Source organism: Pongo abelii, chromosome 12 (assembly GCF_028885655.2).
Source record: "Pongo abelii isolate AG06213 chromosome 12, NHGRI_mPonAbe1-v2.0_pri, whole genome shotgun sequence".
In the NCBI taxonomy this organism is placed as follows: Eukaryota; Metazoa; Chordata; class Mammalia; order Primates; family Hominidae; genus Pongo; species Pongo abelii.
This window is the reverse complement of record NC_071997.2, coordinates 100,540,740-100,563,700: the sequence shown is the minus strand read 5'-3', so window position 1 is coordinate 100,563,700 and position 22,961 is coordinate 100,540,740. Positions and strand designations below refer to the sequence as shown.

Sequence of the window (22,961 nt, the reverse complement as noted above, 5' to 3'; positions counted from 1 at the left end):
AGAGACAGGGTTTCGCCATGTTAGCCAGGCTGGTCTTGAACTCCTGGCCTCAAGTGATGTGCCTGCCTCGGCCTCACAAAGTGCTGGGATTGCATGTGTGAGCCACTGCGCGTGGCTCTTCTTTACTGCTTTTATGTGCCACCTTTTTCACAAATCAGATGACTATATGTATGTGTAGGTCTGTTTCTAGATTCTCTTTTCTGTACAATTTGGTGTATTTGTACTTGGATTAGTACTGCACTATGTCAATTATTACAGCTTTGAAATACCTATTGATATTGGTAGTATAAATTTTCCAGCTTCATTCTTCTTCAAGGTTATCTTTGCTTTCTTTCACATTTTGCAGTTCCATATGCATTTTAATATCAGCTTCTCAACTTCCACAAATAACATTGGTGCATTTGCATACTGTTTTTTCCTGTTCTTTTTTATTTTTTCAGTAGCTGGAAAAAACACTTAATTTGTATTCTATCATAACCTACTTTTTTCACTCACCTTTTTCCATGTCAATAAATACTTTTTTTGTTTAACAATATATAATGTTCTATTGTTGATTCCAGCATTTTTCCTTTACAAATAACAATGTGATGTACGGTCTTAATTTTTTTGTCTTTTCTGTACCTCCATGATTATTTTCTTGAAAAATTTTAAGCATTTATACTTACCATAAATATTGAATACCATTAGACCATGTGTTGCAGGAAAAACTAAAACAACAGTTCCTGGCCTCTGGCTTATAGTCTAGGGATTATAAAATATACTCATAATTCACTGTAATTATGTATAGAAATGAGAGGCAGTATAATAAGTGGTTAAAATATGAATTCTAGAGTCAGAGTGTTTGAGTTTGAAAACCTTCTACTTGCTAGCTATATGACTCTAAACAGTTACTTTTCTTCTTCGTGTCCTAAATTTCTTATCTGTTTGGAAAAAAAAAAAAATGAGCCAAGTGTGGTGGCACATGCCTGTAGTCCCAGCTACTCGGGAGGCTGAGCAGCTGGGAGGATTACTTGAGCCTGGGAGTTCAGGGTCCAGCCTGGGCAACATAGCTAGACCCCCATCTCTTGTAAAAAAGAAAAAAGTGGATAAAGTAATTCTAATAAGGGGTTGGGAGGTTTAGATGAGGTAATATGTTAAGCACTCTGGTGTCTAACGCACAGTGGGTCAATTAAGTGCTATTATTATGATTGTGATTATTTCTAGAAAAATAAGGACTATAAGTGGGTCCTGGTAATTGTCTTTTTTTTTTTTTTTTTAATCATTTTAAAGTTTTTCTGGGAAGAGAAAGCCTCTGACATGGGCTGAAGGTGCTCTCTCTTCTGAGTCCTACGAATTGTACAAATAGGTACTCTTTGGAATCTGTGATTTTCATTGTTTATTATTATTCTAGAAACCCTAATCTGCTCTAACAGTGTTTGGCTCATAGTAGACAGCACATATGTGTATTAAGTGAGCAAATAAATGAATGTAAATGTGTTCTAGAGAGACTGGTTTGTGAATTGAAAGAATTGTGATGATCTAATTAATGTTTTGGTTTCAGGTTTGAAAGATTAGAAGTCCTGGCTGTATTTGCCTCCACAGTCTTGGCACAGTTGGGAGCTCTCTTTATATTAAAAGAAAGGTACATTTGTATATGATATTATTCTAAATCCCACCTGTGACACCTTTGGGAACATGAAATAAATCCGTCAGACACATTTGCTTTCAAGGGTATGAAAATTTAGATGAGCAGGGCTGGAGTTTTGATAGTACACTTTCTTTATGTTTCAGACTTTTTCTTCTGTTTCTTTTTTTTTTACTTCCTTCCTTAATGCTACTAAATTGAATCAGAAGTGGTTGTGAATGAAACAGAGATTCAGTCAGGCATGTTTGATGCTTATTACAAACCCATTGAAATAGGCTTGGCAGAGAAAGATTGACATTACATGTTAAGGATAATTTGTGAAAAAAGAAAACAACTAAAAAGGATAATTTGTGAGTCTCCTTGCCTCATGACTGCTAATAGTTAATAGTTGTAATATTAAAAGATTTTGTGAACTTTAAGGTGGGTTAATGATATATTTAATAAAGCTTTTTAACTTTATAATTTATAGGACTTATTTAATACATTTTTATTTCTTTTAGTGCAGAACGCTTTTTGGAACAGCCCGAGATACACACGTGAGATTTTATTTTCAATATATAATTTACTATTGATTCTTAATTATTAATTGATGTATTATTAAACAGTTGGCCAATGTCAGAGTTCAGACTGTAGCAACATAACGTTTTTGCTGGTATTTCACAAACAAAATTCCCTAATACCAAGACTCCATTTCTTTACTCTTAACAGTTCCCAAGTTCTAAATATTTTTATACTACACAGGAAGGCCTTTCTATCTTGGCTTCAGGCTTCTCATTATTTCCAGACCTAGGAAACACTAAGCCGGCTCCCCCTAGTCTTCTGTAATTTCAAATTTGACCTTCAAAATCTTGTCATAGCACCTATAGAAAAGAGAATTGGACCAGGCTCAGGGATTCAGTGTAATCCCAGCACTTTGGGAGGCTAAGGCAGGAGGATTGCTTGAGTCCAGGAGTTCAAGACCAACCTGGACAACAGAATGAGACCCTGTCTCCAAAAAAAAGAAATGTATATATGTTTCATATGTATTGCAACTATGTGATTTTCATATACATATGAAAAGAGAATTGTATGTATCATATATATGAAAAAACAATTGTATTTCTCAACTGTATAGCTGCCAACTATATGGACCTTATCTATTCTGATCAGTTTAATTCCGCAAAGTCTGACTTGTCCAGTATATCGTAAAACAAATACCATCAATATTTATACAGATTTATAACAGCGTTTACCTGTAGGAAGATACTGTTAATGCTAAAAGTCCTCTCTTATCCTTTGTAAGATGGAGCAACAGTAGATGGGACATGGGTGATGGGGCTAGAAACGAAGTTCAGATTCTGTATCTGGAAACACCAAATCATTAAAGCAGACCACTTTACCTTCCCACCTCTTAGTCCCTCTACGTATTGAAATTACATACTGATAATACCAAGAACAAATTAAAGGTGAATGTTATCATTGTTCTTTTTAGGGGAAGATTATTAGTTGGTACTTTTGTGGCTCTTTCTTTCAACCTGTTCACGATGCTTTCTATTCGGAATAAACCTTTTGCTTATGTCTCAGAAGGTATGTTTTTTATTTACTATTAATTTAAAAGTCCAACTAATCTCTCATAAAAACAAGTCTTTTGTTTGTTTCATTCACTCAAATCAATGAGGAAGTATATTCTGAAGAGAAGAGAGAACTAGCCCAAATGTTCTCAAGTCTTTTTTAAGTGGAAAATTATAAAGCAAAATCTCATTAGTTCAAGCTTTAAAATAACAAATTATTTTAAAACAGGCAGGAGTGACCTGTAAATTAAATCATGTAGTGATGAAAAATTACATTTACCAAATAATGTGAGATTTTAAATGTGTAATCTATCTAAGAAAAGTCTATTGTAAGCATTTTAGAAGTATCAGTATACTTAGAATAGTTGATATGCTAATTGAAAATAATTGTATTCTGTTAATAAAGTAAGTTCCCAGGAACTTCTCTTTGGCAATGGTGGATGGGCATATATATTTGCAAGTAGCCAAACTTTATTTCTTTGGAAATATTCTTTTATTTTGAAGTGTTTACAACTTCAGACTGTTTTTTCACTTTTGCAGTCAAAATTATTTTCTTTTTTCAATAATTTAAGTGTTTTGGAATCCCACTAACCCACAAAAGAGTTAGCCACTAAGAGATGGAGAAGTGAGGTGAAAATAGAAATGGGATGTGTGCACAGACCCACACTTTGAAGTATAGAGAAGCACAGATAGGTGTGGATCTTTTTAGATCTCACTCTAGGACAGTCAAGAGAAGAAAGTTTTCTGAAATGCCCATTCAAGTTTAAACAACTTCATGAATGTTATGAAGATAAATTGTGTTTGTATGAGTTAAAGAAGTAGTGCATGAATTAGAAAATTAAATAATGATACTTAAGATCACCAGAATTTCTTGAAAAAAATTCATAATTTATAAAATACTATAACACTTACTCTAGAAATTTTTAAGATGGTGCAAAGATTTAGAAACACTATTTCCCTGTAAAGATCAGGAAGATACAAGAAGGAAATAAGACTACTGATAATCTTATGACCCACAGATAATATGTTAACATTTCTATGTTATTCATTCCACTTTTTTTATGCACACGTACATATAATTTTATGTGCTTACTTAGAATTGTATATATTACAATTTTATGCCTGGTTTTTTTTTTTTTTTTGAAATGGAGTCTCACTCTGTTGCCCAGGCTGGAGTGCAGTGGCGCAATCTTGGCTCACTGCAACCTCTGCCTCCTTGGTTCCAGGGGTTACAGGAATGTGCCACCACGCCTGGCTGATTTTCATATTTTTAGCAGAGACAGGATTTCCCCATGTTGGCCAGGCTGGTCTCGAACTCCTGACCTCAGGTGATCTGTCCATCTTGGCCTCCCACAGTGCTGGGATTACAGGTGTGAGCCACTGCGTCCGGCCATGTCTGGCTTTTTTGTTAGCATTATGTCTTCAGTATTGCTTCTCATTAAATACTCTTCGAATGTAAATGATTTTTTAATGCTTGCATAATATTGTTATGAATATTTTAAAATATTTTATACATTTCTAACTTTTCCTTTTATAAATAACTCTATAATCAGCCTCTTTAGATCAATTTTGTCTGAGTTTTTTATTCTTTCTGTAGGATAAATTCCCTGAGAAGGAATTATTTACTGGATTAAAAATACAGTATTTTTCAAAGGCTTTGTTGTATATTGCCAAATTTATTTCCAGAAAAGTTATCTAGTTTGTATTTGTGTTATATTTTATTTTATTTATTTATTTATTTTTATTTATTTATTTTTTTTATAGAGACAAAGTCCCCCTGTGTTACCCAGGCTGGTCTCAAACTCCTGGGCTCAAGCGGTCCTCTCACATCAACCTCCCAAAGTGCTGGGACAACAGGCATGAGCCACTGCTCCCAGCCTACTTTATATTTTCATTAGCTGGAAATGAAGGTTCCCAGAAACATCAAGATTTGTGACATTAGCTGGGCTTGGTAGCATGTGCCTCTAGTCCCAGCTACTCAGGAGGCTGAGGTGGTTGTATTGCTTGAGTTCAGGAGTTTGAGTCCAGCCTGGGAAACATAGCAAGACTCTGGCTTTAAAAAAAAATGAAGGCTGGGTGTGGTGGCTCACACCTGTAATCCCAGCAGTTTGGGAGACCAAGGCAGGCGGATCACAAGGTCAGCAGTTCGAGACCGGCCTGGCCAACATGGCAAAACTCTGTCTCTACTAAAAAATTATAAAAATTAGCCGGGCATGGTGGCAGGCGCCTTTGATCCCAGCTACTCGGGAGGCTGAGACAGGAGAATCCCTTGAACCTGGTAGGCGGAGGTTGCAGTGAGCCGAGATCACGTCATTGCACTCCTGCCTGGGTGACAGAAGTGAAACTCCATCTCAAAACAAAAAAAAAAAGAAAAAAGTTTTGTGAAATTACTTGAAATTTGAGTGGAAAATAATATTAACTACTTTCTATATGCCAAGCACTGCTAAATACTTTACATAGAATAACCCATTTAATTCTAGCCAGGTAGGTACCCAGGTCCTCACCTGGCTTTTTTGAGAGTTGAGGGAATTAATTTGTATGTAGTTTGAATATCCCTTATCTGAAATGCTTGGGGCCAGAAGTGTTTCACATTTTAGGTTGTCGTAGATTTTGGAGTGTTTGCATTATATTTATGGATTGAGCATCCCAAACCTGAAAATTTTGAATTCGAAACGCTCCTATGAGCATTTCCTTTGAGTATCATGTTGGTGCTCAAAGTTGTGGATTTTTGGTTTTCAGATTTGGGATACTCAGCCTATACCTATGGCCCATTCTCAGCACACTAGTTAGGAAGCTCTGCTTAAAAGTATAAAGAACTGCCGGGTGCGGTGGCTTACACCTATAATCCCAGCACTTTGGGAGGCCGAGGCAGGTGGATCACCTGAGGTCAGGAGTTCAAGACCAGCCTGACCAACATGGTGAAACCCCGTCTCTACTAAAAATACAAAATTAGCCAGGTGTGGTGGCACGCACCTGTAATCCCAGCCACATGGGAGGCTGAGGCAGGAGAATTGCTTGAACGCAGGAGACAGAGGTTGCAGTGAGCCGAGATGGTACCACTGCACTCCAGCCTGGGCAAAAAGAGTGAAACTCCATCTCAAAAGAAAAAGTATAAAGAACCTTTAAAACTTTAAATTAATAGTAACAATGACATAAATTCCTTCAGGTCAACTGTATATTGTATAATAGTTGAAACTGCTTTTGACTTAGTGGCATAAGGGCATAAAAGGAAACATTTATAGATTTGAGGAGTAGCATGTTCTTTTGTAATGTTATTCAGTCACTGCCAAATTTATTTTTTTAAATTAAAGAACTCAAATATTTCGGGTAGTGGGTTTTTTTTCTTCTATATAGATAATTTAAGTATTTTCTTCTTAAAGCTGCTAGTACGAGCTGGCTTCAAGAGCATGTTGCAGATCTTAGTCGAAGGTAAGATGTTATGGAGTTTCATGATATGCATAATTTAAAGGAATACACAAGAAATGCATCTATCATGGGAACTTAAATTATTCATTGCTGAGGTTACTACATGAATCACACAGATCAAATTGTTATTCTCCCTTTACTTTTTAATTGACGATACAAAAGAGAACTTTATAAATGAAAGGGCTTTGTTCACAAATCCTCTTTGCTTTCTTTAAGAAGTACACTATGTGGTACCAAAATACAAGTTATCTTTTACAAGGCTGTCACCAGTTTTATGTGAGTTCTACTAATGGATACTCTTTTTGTTTTTTCTTAGCTTGTGTGGAATTATTCCAGGACTTAGCAGTATCTTCCTTCCCCGAATGAATCCATTTGTTTTGATTGATCTTGCTGGAGCATTTGCTCTTTGTATTACATATATGCTCATTGAAATTAAGTGAGTATTTTTTATTGTTGTCAAGTATGTTTTGATTTCTGGGGCCTTACTTTTAAGGGCATCAACAGGATGGATAGTGGTCAAGCTTCTAGCAGTTTTGCTTATGACCTGTGTAACTTAGATCACGTCTTTTCCTTAGGTGTCTTCATCCGAAAAATTAAGGGGATTGGGTTCAATAAGTATTTCTTACCACAATGTATAATGCAGACTGGAAAACAATTTAAATTCCCTACTGCTGACCTGATGAGTGAAACAGAAAAGAGAACAGTAAGAAAGAGATCTGAACCACCGCTGCTATTGCCGAGAGAGGGAGGAAAAGAGGACGTAGGTGTGAAACAATTTTTTAAAAATAAAGCCTTTTAGGAAATAGGCTTTACAGCTGCTTTAAGCTTAACATGTTATGGCATATGATTCTTTGGCTACTCATCTTTTAAATATTAGTCTTTACTAGAATTTGTCCTTATTGTTGTTGCTGTTTTATGTATTTTCCTTAAAAATCACATGCAAGTATTTGTTTTTGTTTGCTACTTCTGTGGGATTCCCAGATTTTTATTTCTAGCCCACATCTCTATTGAATTCCAAAAGGCGTATCTTCCTGACTTCTATATGTGTCTACTTTAACTGAACCTATTTTCCCTTAACTCTGAAACTGTTTTTTCTTCTATCTCCCATCTCAGTGAATGGGAGATACAAGAAAAATACTGTCATTTATGTCAATGCATTCTTATTTTAAATTGCATTAAAATATACATAATATAGAGTTGGCTTTTTTCTGAGATGGAGTTTCGCTCTTGGTGCCCAGGCTGGAGTGCAATGGCGTGATCTCAGCTCACTGCAGCTTCCACCTCCCGAGTTCAAGCAGTTCTCCTGCCTCAGCCTCCTGAGTAGCTGGGATTACAGGCACCTGCCACCACACCCGGCTAATTTTTGTATTTTTAATAGAGATGAGGTTTTGCCATGTTGGCCAGGCCGGTCTTGAACTCCTGACCTCAGGTGATCCACCTGCCTCGGTGGCTCATGACTGTAATCCCAACATAGAGTTTTTTATTTACATTGAGTGTACAATTTAGTGACATTGCATGCAACCATTACCACCATCCATCTCCAGAACCTTTTTCCTCCTTCCTTCCTTAAACTCCATGCTCATTAAACAGCTTTCCTTTTCCTCCTCCTCACAGCCCCTGGAAACCACCATTCTAATTTCTGTCTCTAGGAATTTGACTTATCTAAGTACTTCATAGAAATGAAATCATATAATATTTGTTCTTTTGTGTCTGCTTATTTCACTTAGCATAATGTCCTCAAGGTTCATCTATGTTGTAACATGTCAGAATTTCCTTCCTTTTTAATTGGAATGCTGAATCACATTTTCCAATGCATAATGGGTAAACAACGCATTTTGTTTACTCATTTATCCATCAATGGATGTTTGAATTGGTTCCATTTCTTTGGCTATTGTGAATAATGCCACTGTGAACACGAGTGTACAAATATCTGAGTCCTTCCTTTCAGTTCTTGTGGGTATATACCCATAAATGAAGTTACTGGGTCATGTGATATGATAATTCTGTATTTATCTAATTTATTTAATTTTTTATTTTTGTGGGCACATAGTAGGTATATATATTTATGGGGTACATGAGATATTTTGATACAGGCATACAGTGCATAATAATCACATCAGGGTAAATGGGGTATCCATCACCTCAAAGATGTATTTTTTCTTTGTGTTATAATCTAATTATGCTCTTGTTTATTTTAAAATGTACAATAAATTATTGTTGACTGTAGTAACCCTGTTTTGCTATCAAATAATAGATTTTATTTATTCTAACTATATTTTTATATCCATTAACCATCCCCCACATCCCCCCAATATTTTAGTTTTTTGAAGAACTCCAGTGCATCCTTAAATATCCACTTTTCCTCCCTCCTCCTCTCTCACCACTCCCCAAGCCATTTCTAATTCGTCTCCAAGCCTTGTGTAATTGTTTATTAATATTTATTTATTTGGCTGGGTGCAGTGACTTACACCTGTAGTCCCAGCACTTTGGGAAGCCGAGGCGGCCGGGTTGCCTGAAGTCAGGAGTTCAAGACCAGCCTGGCCAACGTGGCAAAACCCCGTCTCTGCTAAAAATAGAAAAATTAGCTGGGAATGGTGATGCACACCTGTAATCCCAACCACCTGGGAGGCTGAAGCAGGAGAATCGCTTGAACCCAGGAAGTGGAGGAGGTTATATATATATGAGACATATATATATACACACACACACACACACACATATATAAAATATATGTTGATATATATATAAAAACATATATATATGTTTATTTGTCCCCTCTTTCCCATTCTCATTGCTGCTGTCCCTATTAAGACCTTTATCATCATTTCTTTGGCCTAAGTAGAATAGCCTCTGGTCTTCTAGTTTTCATTCTCATCCATTGCTAGTTATCTTTTATTTTGTCACTAATGTGATCATTCAAAATTACTAGTTTGGACATAATATCTTCCTGTTTCAAAACCCTCCCCTTTGCATAGTTGCAAAAATTGAAGTTGTCAACACAGAGTCCTGTGTAATCAGGCCCCTACCAACCTTACTAACCATCCATCTATCTATTCCTGACCATTTGTGGTTTTATTGCTGGGTCGGGTTTTCATGCCCCTGCACATGCTGCTTTCACTTGCTCATCTTTGAAGTCTCTGCCCCACTGTCACCTTCTGGATTATCTCCACCCCAGGAGCCTTGTCACTCAATCTTTTGTGCGGCCATGGTACTCTGTAGACATTTCTGCCTTAGTGCCCAAAGTGCTTCATTATGTTTTTCACATGTGTATCTCCTGTTATTTCTAGGGCAAGGATTGTGTCTCATTCACATTTCTATTCCCAGCATGTGGGGAAAAGTAGAAAAGAGTACACAATCAGCTTGTAATTATTGGCATTTTGGTCTGTATTGTTGGTAGAACTTCAGCCAGTTTGAATTGCTGATGTTGACTACAGTGTTACCATAAAAAATTCCTGGAGAGTCTTACCTGGTGAAATTCCTGGGGAATTTGAAGTTTTATTGGAAATAATTATCGCTCACTGGAAACTTGATATAATTACTGATAGATTCCATTGGTCTTTCTGTATCAAAAATTACTAGTTGAGCGACGCACAGCCACAGCTGAGTGGCCGCCCTGCCCCTGCTTCCTTTCGCGTTTTCACTACATGTAGGTGGTTGTGGTCACTGTGCCCGGAGGGAGGCAGCAGTGGCCAGTAATGCCTGGGAAACTCCTCTGGGGGTACATTATGGAACTGGAAGCACCCTTGGAGGAGTCCGAGAGCCAGAAGAAGGAGAGGCAGAAGAGCTTTATGGATATCACAGTTTCGGCTAATGGATTATGGACCTGTACTTCCCTTATATGGTTGTTATGAAGATTTAAACAAGATAAGCTGAAAATACATTACACAGTGCTGGAGGGACAGAAGGAAGTCAAGGCACCATTATGACTCAGATGAGAAATCAGAAACAAGAGAAAATGGTGTTACAGATTACCTGGATGCTCCCAAGACCAAAAAAACTAAAATGAAAGAGGAGCTAAATGGAGACACTGAAGAAGGATTTAATAGACTTTCAGATGAATTCTGTAAATCTCATAAGTCAAGAAGAAAAGATCTACTGAATGAGATATTGATGAATATGAAAAAAAAAAAGCAAGTATCATCCTTAGATAGTTCTACTCATAAATCAAGTGATAATAAACTAGAGGAGACCTTAATACGTGAACAGAAAGAAGGAACCTTCTCCAATTTTCGTATTTCTGAAGAGACTATAAAGCTTCTGAAAGGTTGAGGGGTAACATCTCTCTTTCCTGTTCAAGTTAAGACCTTTGGTCCTGTATATGAAGGAAAAGATTTAATAGCTCAACTACAGACGGGAACAGGAAAGAAAGACATTCTATTTTGCCATCGCTTTGATTGAAAGACTCCAAAGAAATCAAGAAACAGTTTTTTGTTTGTTTGTTTGTTTGTTTGTTTTTTGAGACGGAATCTCGCTCTGTCGCCCAGGCTAGATCTCGGCTCACTGCAAGCTCTACCGCCCGGGTTCACACCATTCTCCTGCCTCAGCCTCCTGAGTAGCTGGGACTTCAGGCGCCCGCCACCACCCCCGACTAATTTTTTTTATATTTTTAGTAGAGACGGGATTTCACCGTGTTAGCCAGGATGGTCTCAATCTCCTGACCTTGTGATCTGCCCATCTCGGCCTCCCAAAGTGCTGGGATTGCAGGCGTGAACCACTGTGCCCAGCTCCGATTAGATCTTTCTAAACTGTGCCATGTTGTGCTTGATGAAGTGGATCAAATGTTAGATTTAGGTTTTGCTGAACAAGTTGAAGATATTATTCATGAATTCTACAAAACTGATTCTGAAGACAATCCTCAGACTACTTTTTTCTGCAGCTTGCCCACAGTGGGTATGCAAAGTTGCAAAAAAATGTGTGAAATCCAGATACGAACAGATTGACGTTGTTGGAAAAATGACTCAAAAGGCTGCAGCTACTGTGGAACATTTGGCCATCCAGTGTCACTGGTCTCAGAGGCCCGCAGTTATTGGAGATGTCCTTCAAGTCTACAGTGGGTCTGAAGGGAGGGCTATTATTTTGTATGAGACCCAGAGGAGTGTAACTGAAATGACCATGAATCCACACCTAAAACAGAATGCCCAGTGTTTACATGGGGACATTGCACAGTCACAAAGATAATTTACACTAAAAGGCTTCAGAGAAGGTAGTTTTAAAGTTTTGGTGGCAACCAACATGGCTGCCCGTGGTTTGGACATTCCTGAAGTTGACCTGGTGATTCAGAGTTCTCCTCCTTAGGATGTTGAGTCTATATCCATCGTTCTGGACACACAGGTAGAGCTGGACGGACAGGGATTTGTATATGTTTTTATCAACCAAGAGAAAGAGGTCAACTAAGATACGTGGAACAAAAAGCAGAAATTACTTTTAAATGTGTAGGTATTCCTTCTACAATGGATTTAGTTAAATCTGAAAGCATGGATGCCATAAGGTCTCTGGCTTCTGTTTCTTATACTGCTGTTGATTTTTTCCAACCATCAGCTCAGATACTGATAGAAGAGAAAGGGGTAGTGGATGCATTGGCTGCAGCTTTAGCCCACATTTCTGGTGCATCAAGCTTTGAACCACGATCTTTGATCATCTCTGATAAGGGATTTGTGACCATGACTCTGGAAAGTCTGGAGGAAATACAGGATGTCAGCTGTTCTTGGAAAGAACTTAACAGAAAGCTGAGTAGTAATGCAGTGTCTCAGATTACCAGAATGTGCCTCCTGAAAGGAAATGTGGGTGTTTGCTTTGATGTTCCCACAACTAAGTCAGAAAGGTTACAGGCAGAGTGGCGTGATTCCGACTGGATATTCTCAGTGCCAGCCAAATTACCTGAAATTGAAGAATATTATGATGGAAACACATCTAATTCCAGACAGAGGAGTGGTTAGTCAAGTGGCCAGTCGGGCCGATCAAGTGGTCGATCTGGCAGCTGATCAGTTAGACAGAGTCCACAAGGGAGTCGCTCAGGAAGTCGACGAGATGGTAGAAGATGAAGAGGGAATAGAAATTGATCAAGAAGTGGGAGCCACAAACGGAGTTTTGACTATTTGATAGTTAATCTACCAGTATGAACTTGCCTATTTCTGCCTAATCATGTACATTATCCACCAAAAATTAGGTCATCATAGTTGAGGTATGTGTCTGCTATTTGCAAAGAAATTGGTCATATTTTTTAAAAAAGTATTTCATAAGAATGGTTGTAAACAAATCTACTTAAGTTATACCTTTGAATTAAAAAACCTCTTTTTATTGTCTCTTTTCAAAAAAAAATTACTAGTTGAAGTTTTTTGTCTGTCTCAAGCAAATAAATATATTTCAGCTCTTTCTAGTTGACAGATAGTTTGACAAAAAAATGCCTGACGGGGAAATGTCCACATTTTTTTCATCATACCTCTTCCTACTAATTAACATAATTATTAGTTATTTTTCCACTAAATTTTGAAAGGAAAGAATTCTAAAAACTGGAGTTTTTTTCTTTGAAATGTTTCTTTGCAAGTAGTGGCCAATTGTGATAAAATTGTGTCCTGTTGCTCAGTCCTGTTGCTTTAGATAATTAATGTTCAGGAGATTTAATTGTAATATGCCCAGTGAGATATAAATTTAAAATTTAGAATTGTTTTTTCCTTTTAGTAATTATTTTGCCGTAGACACTGCCTCTGCTATAGCCATTGCCTTGATGACATTTGGCACTATGTATCCCATGAGTGTGTACAGTGGGAAAGTCTTACTCCAGGTAAGGTTCTTCTTCCAATGCGCGTGCTTAATATTAGCCATGTTCTTCTACCAGATTAAAAAGTTGTATGTGTTGTTCTACCAGATTGTGGAATTTTTATTTTTATTTTTTAATTTTAATTTTTTTTTTTTTTTTTTTAGAGACAGGGCCTTGCTCTGTCACCTAGACTGGAGTGCAGTGGTGGGATCTCGGGTCACTGCCACCTTGACCTCCCAGGCTCAAAGGACCCTCCCATCTCAGTCTCCTGAGCAGCGAGGACTACAGGCACACACCACCACACCCAGCTAATTTTTAAAAATATTTGTAAAGTGTTGGGACTATACGCGAGAGCCATTGTGCCCAGTCATAATTTTTAATTACAAAAAGTTTTTTGGCCAGGAGAGGTGGCTCACGCCTGTAATCTCAGCACTTTGGGAGGCCAAGGCGGGCAGATCACAAGGTCAGTAGTTCGAGACCAGCCTGGCCAACGTGGTGAAACCCTGTCTCTACTAAAAAAACACAAAAATTAGCTGGGCATGGTGGTGTGCGCCTGTAATCCCAGCTACTCGGGAGGCTGAGGCAGGAGAATTGCTTGAACCCGGGAGGCGGAGGTTGCAGTGAGCTGACATTGTACCATTGCATCCAGCCTGGGCGACAGAGCAAGACTCCATCTCAAAAAAACAAAACAAAAATTTTTTTAATGCCCTCCCTTTAACAGTACAGATTGTGAAATTTTTAGTTACTGGAAGCCCCTGCTAGAAATGAAGTCAAACAATAATCTCTGAAATTCATATAGTAAGAACCTGATGAAAGTCCATTAGCCCATAAAATAGTCACAAATCTTCCTATATTTATAATGTGACAAAATCACAAATTTAAAACTATTATTATTTTTCAAGTGAAAACAATGTTACATAATTTTTTTTTTTTTTTTGAGACGGAGTCTCTCTCTCTTGCCCAGGCTGGAGTGCAGTGGCGCTACACTCAGGTCACTGCAACCTTCGCCTCCTGGGTTCAAGCGATTCTCCTACCTCAGCATCCCGAGTAGCTGGGACTACAGCAACGTGCCACCATGCCCGGCTAATTTTTGTATTTTTAGTAGAGCTGGGGTTTCACTACATTGACCAGGATGGTCTCAAATTCCTGACCTCAGGTGAGCCACCCGCCTTGGACCTCCTAAAGTGCTGGGATAACAGGCGTGAGCCACTGCGCCTGGCCTGAAATTTTTTTTAGATATTTATTTTTCCTCAGTAAATGCGCTTTGGCTTTTGTGTAATCCGGTTATGACTATTTTATTATTTCCTGCCACTGAATCAGTGAGACTTTAAAATTTCAAACTTAAAATTTTAAATGACACGTTGCTACTTACTGAAATGATAGGAACACCCTGAATATGAATAGAAAGGCAGTTTCCGGCCGGGTGTGGTGGCTCATGCCTATAATCCCAGCACTTTAGGAGGCCGAGGCGGTTGGATCACGAGGTCAGGAGATCAAGACCATCCTGGCTAACACGGTGAAACCCCATCTCTACTAAAAACACAAAAAATTAGCCGGGCATGGTGGCGAGTGCCTGTAGTCCCAGCTACTCAGGAGGCTGAGGCAGGAGAATGGCTTGAACCTGGGAGGTGGAGCTTGCAGTGAGCCAAGATCGCACCACTGCGCTCCAGCCTGGGCAACAGAGCGAGATTCCAAAAAAAGAAAGGCAGTTTCCGAGGGCTGGATGTGCATGTAAGCACTGTGGTTCCTTCTGTCTTACCCTTATGCCTTTTCCAAAACTTAGGGCAGTAGCTCCATCTCCAGAAACAATAAAAATAATAAGATAATAGTTGCATAGTGCTATGCCCTATACAAAATACAACCTTTGTAACCATTTCCCAAAGATTTTTTGTTGGTTGGTTGGTTGTTTAAGTGTTATTTATCTTTTTATTTTATCTTCAAGATAAAAAAACAGGTATGGGCCAGTTGATGATATTGCTCCACTAGTGGGGCCAGTTGAAACCTCTCATCTCTAAATCATGATAGGACACCAGTCAAAGCAAAGGCTGGCTTAAAATCCTTTTGGGGAGGGGGTTCAGGACCATTGTTCGCAAACATTTTTCCTTTCCCCGTTATTCATATTTTATTATATTTTTCCCCAGACAACACCACCCCATGTTATTGGTCAGTTGGACAAACTCATCAGAGAGGTAAGACGGAATAGTAAGTAAAATCATTTTATTTTATATCAGGGAATTGAAAAGGTGGATACTTTTAATACTTTATTCAACTCTACCTAGAATTTTATTTGAGGGAAGTTCATGTTCTTCACAATAACATACTAGGAGCCATAATATAGTGGCAGATGTAGAAAAATATGAGGAATTGTTCAATTTGGCAATCAAATTCACTTGAAGTAAATGTGGAAGGTAATGGCCTAATGACCACCCTATTATAAATGCTGTGATTTTTATTTATTTTATTTAGTTATTTAATTATTTTTTTTGAGACAGAGTGTTGCTCTGTTGCCAGGCTGGTGTGCAGTGGCGCAATCTCAGCTCACTGCAACCTCCACCTCCCGGGCTCAAGCGATTCTCCTTCCTCGGCCTCCTGAGTAGCTGATACTACAGGCGCGTGCCACCATGCCCAGCTAACTTTTTTTTTTTTTGAGACAGAGTCTTGCTCTGTCGCCCAGGCTGGAGTGCAATGGCACCGTCTTGGCTCACTGAAACCTCCGTCCCCCAGGTTCAAACGATTCTCCTGCCTCAGCCTCCTGAGTAGCTGGGACTACAGATGCATGCCACCATACCCAGCTAATTTTTGTATTTTTAGTAGAGACAGGGTTTCACTATGTTGGCCAGGCTGGTCTTGAACTCCTGACGTTGTGATCCACCCGCCTCGGCCTCCCAAAGTGCTGGGATTACAGGCATGACCACAGTGCCTGGCCCGCCCAGCTAACTTTTGTTTTTTTTTTTTTTTTGAGATGGAGTCTCGCTCTGTCGCCCCAGGCTGGAGTGCAGTGGCACAATCTTGGCTCACTGCAACCTCCGCCTCCCGGGTTCAAGTGATTCTTCTGCCTCAGCCTCCCAAGCAGTTGGGATTATAGGCGCCCACCACATGCCCGGCTAATTTTTGTATTTTTAGTAGAGACAGGGTTTCACCATCTTGACCAGGCTGGTCTTGAACTCCTGAACTCGTGATCCACCCACCTCGACCTCCCAAAGTGTTGGGGTTACAGGCATGAGCCACCACACCTGACCTAACTTTTGTATTTTTAGTAGAGACAGGGTTTCACCATGTTGGCCAAGATGGTCTCGATCTCTTGACCTCGTGATCCACCCGCCTCGGCCTCCCAGAATGCTGGGATTATAGGTGTGAGCCACCGTGCCCAGCCTGTTTTTTGTTTTTTTTGAGACTGAGTCTTGCTCTATCACCTAGGCTATAGTGCAGTGGCATGATCTCGGTTCAATGCAACCTCCGCCTCCTGGGTTCAAGCGATTCTCCTGCTTCAACCTCCTGAGTAGCTGGGATTACAGGCTCCCACCACCATGCCTGGCAAATTTTTGTATTTTTAGTAGAGCTGAGGTTTCACCATGTTGGCCAGGCTGTTCTCGAACTCCTGACCTCAAATGATCCGCCCCAAAATGCTGGGATTACAGGCATGAGCCACTGTGCCCAGCCTTTTGTTGTTTTTTTTAAATATATATATAAAAAGAGATGGGGTCTTGCTATGTTGACCAGGCTGGTCTTGAACTCCTGCTCTCAAGCCATCCTCCCATCTTGGCCTTCCAAAGTGCTGGGATTACAGGCGTGAGCCACTGTGCCCGGTCAAATGCTGTGGTTTTTTGGTTTTTTTTTTTTCCAGGTGGGACAGGGTCTTACTCTGTCACCCGGTCTGGAGTGCAGTGCCGTGTTCTCTGCTCCCCACCCGCCAATTATACTTTTTTAGTAGAGGCAGGGTTTCGCCATGTTGGCCTGGCTGGACTCGAACTCCTGGCCTCAAGTGATCTGCCCACGTCAGCCTCCCAAAGTGCTGGAATTGCAGACATGAGCCACCGTGGCCAGCCTAGACTTTCTTTTAAGTTGTTACAAATTTCCACCTACTAACTAATGAAGAAATAAAATAATGAACTATTTTGATGTTGAAACTATTTTAAACCTTTGATTGTCAGTGTGATAGAGGCCACTTTTACCAATATAACTGGCTACTACTCTCAACTAGTGAAGCCTGGCCTTGAGTATGTGTCCTGTGCAACTATACCAGTGGGCTACACACTATATATATCTGGCCTTGGAATTTCTTCTAGACTCACATCCAAACAACATCCTGTGTTGTGCAGAGATTTGTTATAAGGGATTTCAGAGAAAGAAGTGATTGAGAAAACAAAAAAATTAAGTAAAAAATCTGATACCACAAAGTGCTAGATATAAATATATTCATATTGATATGAAAAGAACCATACACTGTTGAAGAAATTGGTGGGGGTAGGGGTTTAAAACTGAGCAGTGGGGACCTGATTCTAAAAGAATTGGGGCAAGCAAGAAACTAGGAAAGCAAGGTCTTGGGTCAGTATGGAACAAACAGGAATGGTATCTTGAATGGTCTGAGACTTCTCTTAGCTAATGAGTGTCCTTGTGCAGGATTTGGCTGTGTCATTCTTAAGTTTAAACTAAGTCCATAATGTGACTAAACTGCATTGGATATGTTAAGTACAGACAACTCTGATCACCTCTTTCTGTTTTTGGTTAGGTATCTACCTTAGATGGAGTTTTAGAAGTCCGAAATGAACATTTTTGGACCCTAGGTTTTGGCTCATTGGTATGTTCTTTTATATATGACTTTAGTTATAATTTAAAATATAGTCTTCCATTTTTAAAACTGAAAAAAAGTATTTCCTTAAAATTTTCATAGAGCGTTTGATTCCTAGTTATGTTAAGCAGAGTCTAAAATGTACATGAATTCAGTTACCTAACTGAGGGATTTTTTGTTGTTTAGAGACAGGGTCTCACTCTGTTGCCCAGGCTGGTGTCCAACTCCTGGCCTCAAGCAGTCCTCCCGCCTTAACCTCCCAAACAATAGAGGAATGTTTTTATTTTTTTTCCTTCAAACATGTTAATGATAATAATACAAGTGTCCAGATAAGACACTTTGTAGTCAGTGTAATTACCACATAAGAAAATGTTAAAAAAAAATTAAAAGTGCAATTGCTTTCTTTTTTAACTGTAGTTCTCATTTTGGAGAGTTTGCTGAATATTTTGAAGAACTACAGTAACACAACTTGCTTCAGCATAAAATTTCGTATTTTCTAATTCAGTTTGAACCTCAGTACCAGAGAGACTTTATTATGACACAGTTTTCCTCATACGTTAGGAATGATGAGGAAAATACAGAAAATGTAAAGCACTATAATCTTATCATCTAAAGAAAACTGCTGTTGATATTTTGGTGTTCATACATTTATTTTCCTTAGAAAATGAGATCATGGGCTGGGCGCAGTAGCTCATGCCTGTAATACCAGCACTTTGGGAGGCCGAGGCGGGCAGATCACCTGAGGTTGGGAGTTTGAGACCAACTTGGCTAACATGGTGAAACCCCACCTCTGCTAAAAATACAAAATTAGCTGGGCATGGTGGTGTGGCACACGCCTGTAATTCCAGTTACTTGGGAGGCTGAGGCAGGAGAATCCCTTGAACCCGGGAGGCAGAGGTTGCAGTGAGCCAAGATCACGCCATTGCACTCTAGCCTGGGTGACAGAGTGAGACTCTGTCTCCAAAAAAAAAAAAAAAAACAACAGAAAATGAGATCATGCTGTTTTATAATTAGCTCTTTTCATTTAATTAATTTATCATGAACAGTTTTCTATGTCATTAAATACTCTTCTACAGTATCATTTTAAAAAAAACAGATAGGGTTTGATTTTTCTAATATAACACAAATTTTATAGATAAACAGATCAAAGCTGGTCCAGCAGTTCAATGATGTTACCCACTTTGCAGTCTTTAGTTTCAGGCTATGCTTTTGTAGTGGGAAAATGGTTCCTTCACCTCCACCTTCCCCAGCTCTTTCCCTCTCTCATTATTTTGGATGTCTAAAACTTATTACAAGAAAAACTTGAGACTGTAACATCCCCTCCCTCCTTACTGGGAAGGTGCCAAGTGACCAAAGTGTCAAGAGACCAAAGAATGACTTGGACAGGTCCAGCATGGCCAGTAGGTGAGTTTATTAGGACTTACCTATGGGGCACTCCTGGGGAGCAGCAGGACAGCTTTAGAGATCTACCCACCTCCCATTTCTAAGCTGCTTTTAAGCTAATTTTCTCGCTCTTTGCCTGCTGTATGTGTGTAATGAGACTGTTTTCCTTGGTAGGGTCTCAGATGCTACCAAGGAAAATATATAAAATATATAAAATCTTTGGTTCTCAGGGTCGCTTGCTCCTCGACTGTGTACCATGGCTTTGGCTCACTGCCTGGCCTTCAGAGTTTGGGCAGCAGACATACACCCTCGAATAACCTAGTGGGGGACCCACCACACTACACTTCTTTAAATTCTTTAGAAGGGGCTGTTGGGAACAATATTCTCTAAATTCTTGAATGTTGAAAGCAGCTTGTGGACAGTATGATTAAAAATTAATTTGATTGGATATAAACTCTTCAGTACACATTTGTTTCAAGTTTCTTAAAAATACATTATCCCTTTTATTTCTGGCATGTAGCATTTCTGAGACAATGCCTAATGATAGTCTTAATTTTTTTCCTTTTATATGTCACTTGATCTTTTTGCCTGGATGCCCAAATGATTTTTTTTAAGTTCAGTACCTTTACTAGAATATGTCTTGGCATTGGTCATTCCGCATCAGTTATTTCAGATATGCAGTGCACCCTTTCTTCTTTTTTATTTTTATTTTTATTTTTTGAGACAGAGTCTCGCTCTGTCACCCAGGTGGGCATGCAGTAGTGCAATCTCGGCTCACTGCAGCCTCTGCCTCCAGGGTTCAAGCAATTCTCCTGCCTCAGCCTCCCGAGTAGCTGGGATTACAGGCATGCACCACCACGCCCAGCTAATTTTTGTTTATTTTTTTAGTAGAGACGGGGTTTTACCATGTTGACCAAGCTGGTCTCAGACTCCTGACCTCAAGTGATCCTCCCACCTTGGCCTCCCAAAGTGTTGGGATTACAGGCGTGAGCTACTGCGCTCGGCCCACAGTGCACGCTTTCAATAATGCTGTTTCAAAAATAATTTCTTAAAACATCTAATTATATTTTGTAATATTTGTTCTATTTCTTTGGTTTTCTTTTGTGGAAACTTCTGTTATGTGCATGTTGAATATATTGGATCTTTGCCTTACTGTTATTTTCTCTCAAATTCTTATCTTTTAATTTCCTTTTGATTTGTTTTTTTAACCTTTTGTGTCTCTTAAAGTATACCTGTATGTTTCCTTGTTTGTATTTGTTCTGAGTAAGTCTTCATTTCTAAAGTGATCTTTTTTCTTGTAATACAATTGTCATCTCATTTCTAAGGTTTTCTAATTCTGATTTATGATCTTGTTTTATATCTTTTGATTGGTTTTTAAAAGGTAGGTTATAGTTTTTATCTGACATGTAGTTTTATCTGTCTGGTGATCTTTTATAATCTGTTTTATAGTCTCTTTTTCTTACATAACTTTGTGTGGGATTTGACCCTCTCTCCTTTTCTGTTGCTCATTTTTATGTGAAATTAGTTTTCCTGAACTTTAAAATTAGGAGTGGTTTAGGGTTGTGTGTACAAATTCATGGGTCTAGAGCTCCATCTTCTGATGATTTTGTGAAGAAAGTTTTTTATTCTGGCTCTGTTCCTCTCTGCCATTTTTACCCTTTTTTTTTTTTGAGACAGGGTCTCACTCTGTCGCCAGGCTAGGGTGAGTGCAATGGCGTGATCTCGGCTCACTGCAACCTCCGCCTCCCAGGTTCAAGCGATCCTTTCACCTCAGCCTCCCCAGTAGCTGGGACTACAGGTACATGCCACCATGCCCAGCTAATTTTTGAATTTTTTGGTAGAAACAGGGTTTCACCATGTTGACCAGGCTGGTCTCAAACTTCTGACCTCAGGTGATCTGCTCTTCTTGGCCTCCCAAAATGCTAAGATTACAGGAGTGAGCCACTGTGTCCAGCATTTTTTTTTTTTTTTTTTAAGGAGACAGCGTCCTGCCCTGTCACCCAGGCTGGAGTGAGTGGTACAGATATAGCTCACAGCAGTCTCAAATGTCTGTGCTCAAATGATCCTCCTACCTCAACCTTCCCAGTAGCTGGGATTACAGGTGCACACCACCATGCCCAGCTGATCTTTTTAATTTTTTTGTAGAAACTGAGTCTTGCTGTATTGCCTAGGCTGGTCTTGAACTCTTGGCCTTAAGCACTCCTACTGCCTTGGCCTCCCAAAGTGTTGGGATTACAGACACAAGCCACTGTGCCTGGCCCTGCCTTACATTTTTATCTGAACTTCTTCTGTCCTTTGTCTCAACTGTACTACTCAGTTTGGATTCTCTTGCCATTGTTTCTTTTTGATATGGGGCTTTTTTTTTTTTGGAGGGGAGCTTTGCCTGGTTACTTTCGAGAACTCATAGGGCTCAGACTATTCCAGCCCTTATTGCAGACCCAGTGTATTTGCCCACTGTTGTAATGTGCAAAACTCCTCCCAGTTGCAGCTGCTTTTCTCGTATTGGCTGTCCTAGATTTCCATGAAGTCTTGTTAGCCGCTTTGAGGATTTTAGGTCAGTCAGATGTGCTGTTGCTTCGTGCTGCACAGATTGTGTTACCTTGAAGGTCTTATACCTTGTATTTGAGTTTTCATAGGGGTACTGTGTTACTTTCTTTGTTTTAATGGAAACATTTGAGGCATTTCAAAAACTGCCACCACTGCTGCCATCTTGCAAGAATCCCAATATAATTTTAATTTTCTTAGTTTTACATTATCTAAATATGCCATAATTTATTTCATAAGTCCCTTAGTGAATATTTAGATTCTCTTCTATTTTTCCTATATTAACAGGTCTGGGATAAACTTTTTTTTTTTTTTTTTTTTTTTTGAGACGGAGTCTCACACTGTCACCTGGGCTGGAGTGCAATGGCATGATCTTGGCTCACTGCAACCTCCACCTCCCGAGTTCAAGCAATTCTCCTGCCTCAGCCTCCCAAGTAGATAAAAACTAGAAAGAAGCTATCTGTGAAACTGCTTTGTGATGTGTAGATTCATCTCACAAGAGTTAAACCTTTTTATTGATTCAGGAGGTTGGAATCTCTCTTTTTGTAGAATCTGCGAAGAGACAGCCGGGATTACAGATGCCCGCCACCATGCCCCACGTCTGGCTAATTTTTTGGATTTTTAGTAGAGACAGGGTTTCACTGTGTTGGCCAGGCTGGTCTCGAACTCCTGATCTTGTGATCTGCCCGCCTCGGCCTCCCAAAGTGCTGGGATTACAGGCATGAGGCACTGCGCCCAGCCTGGGATAAACATTTTTATGGGATAATCTTTGTAAATATCCATGATTATTTCTTAAGATTAATTTTTAGAAGTTTTTGTAAATCTGAAAATATTCACATTTTTTATGGCTTTTGATGCAAATTCCCAAATTGCCTTCTAGAATGCCTT

The 22,961-nt window shown here is 39.2% G+C and overlaps 1 protein-coding gene and 1 pseudogene across 11 annotated transcripts in view; both read left to right on the top strand.

Moving 5' to 3' along the window:
* SLC30A6 (solute carrier family 30 member 6) overlaps window positions 1–22,961 on the top strand; it is a 59,367-nt gene that overhangs the window by 26,762 nt on the left and 9,644 nt on the right. For 8 of the 11 annotated variants that reach the window (XM_009237403.4, XM_024241882.3, XM_024241883.3 and 5 more), the window contains 8 exons: window positions 1,541–1,621; window positions 2,125–2,160; window positions 3,096–3,190; window positions 6,555–6,603; window positions 6,917–7,036; window positions 13,279–13,381; window positions 15,499–15,546; window positions 18,087–18,155. In XM_009237403.4, the coding sequence (XP_009235678.1) occupies window positions 1,541–1,621; window positions 2,125–2,160; window positions 3,096–3,190; window positions 6,555–6,603; window positions 6,917–7,036; window positions 13,279–13,381; window positions 15,499–15,546; window positions 18,087–18,155 (601 nt within the window). 11 annotated transcript variants of the gene reach the window in all.
* On the top strand, window positions 7,371–13,268 carry LOC103889875 (ATP-dependent RNA helicase DDX50-like; annotated as a pseudogene).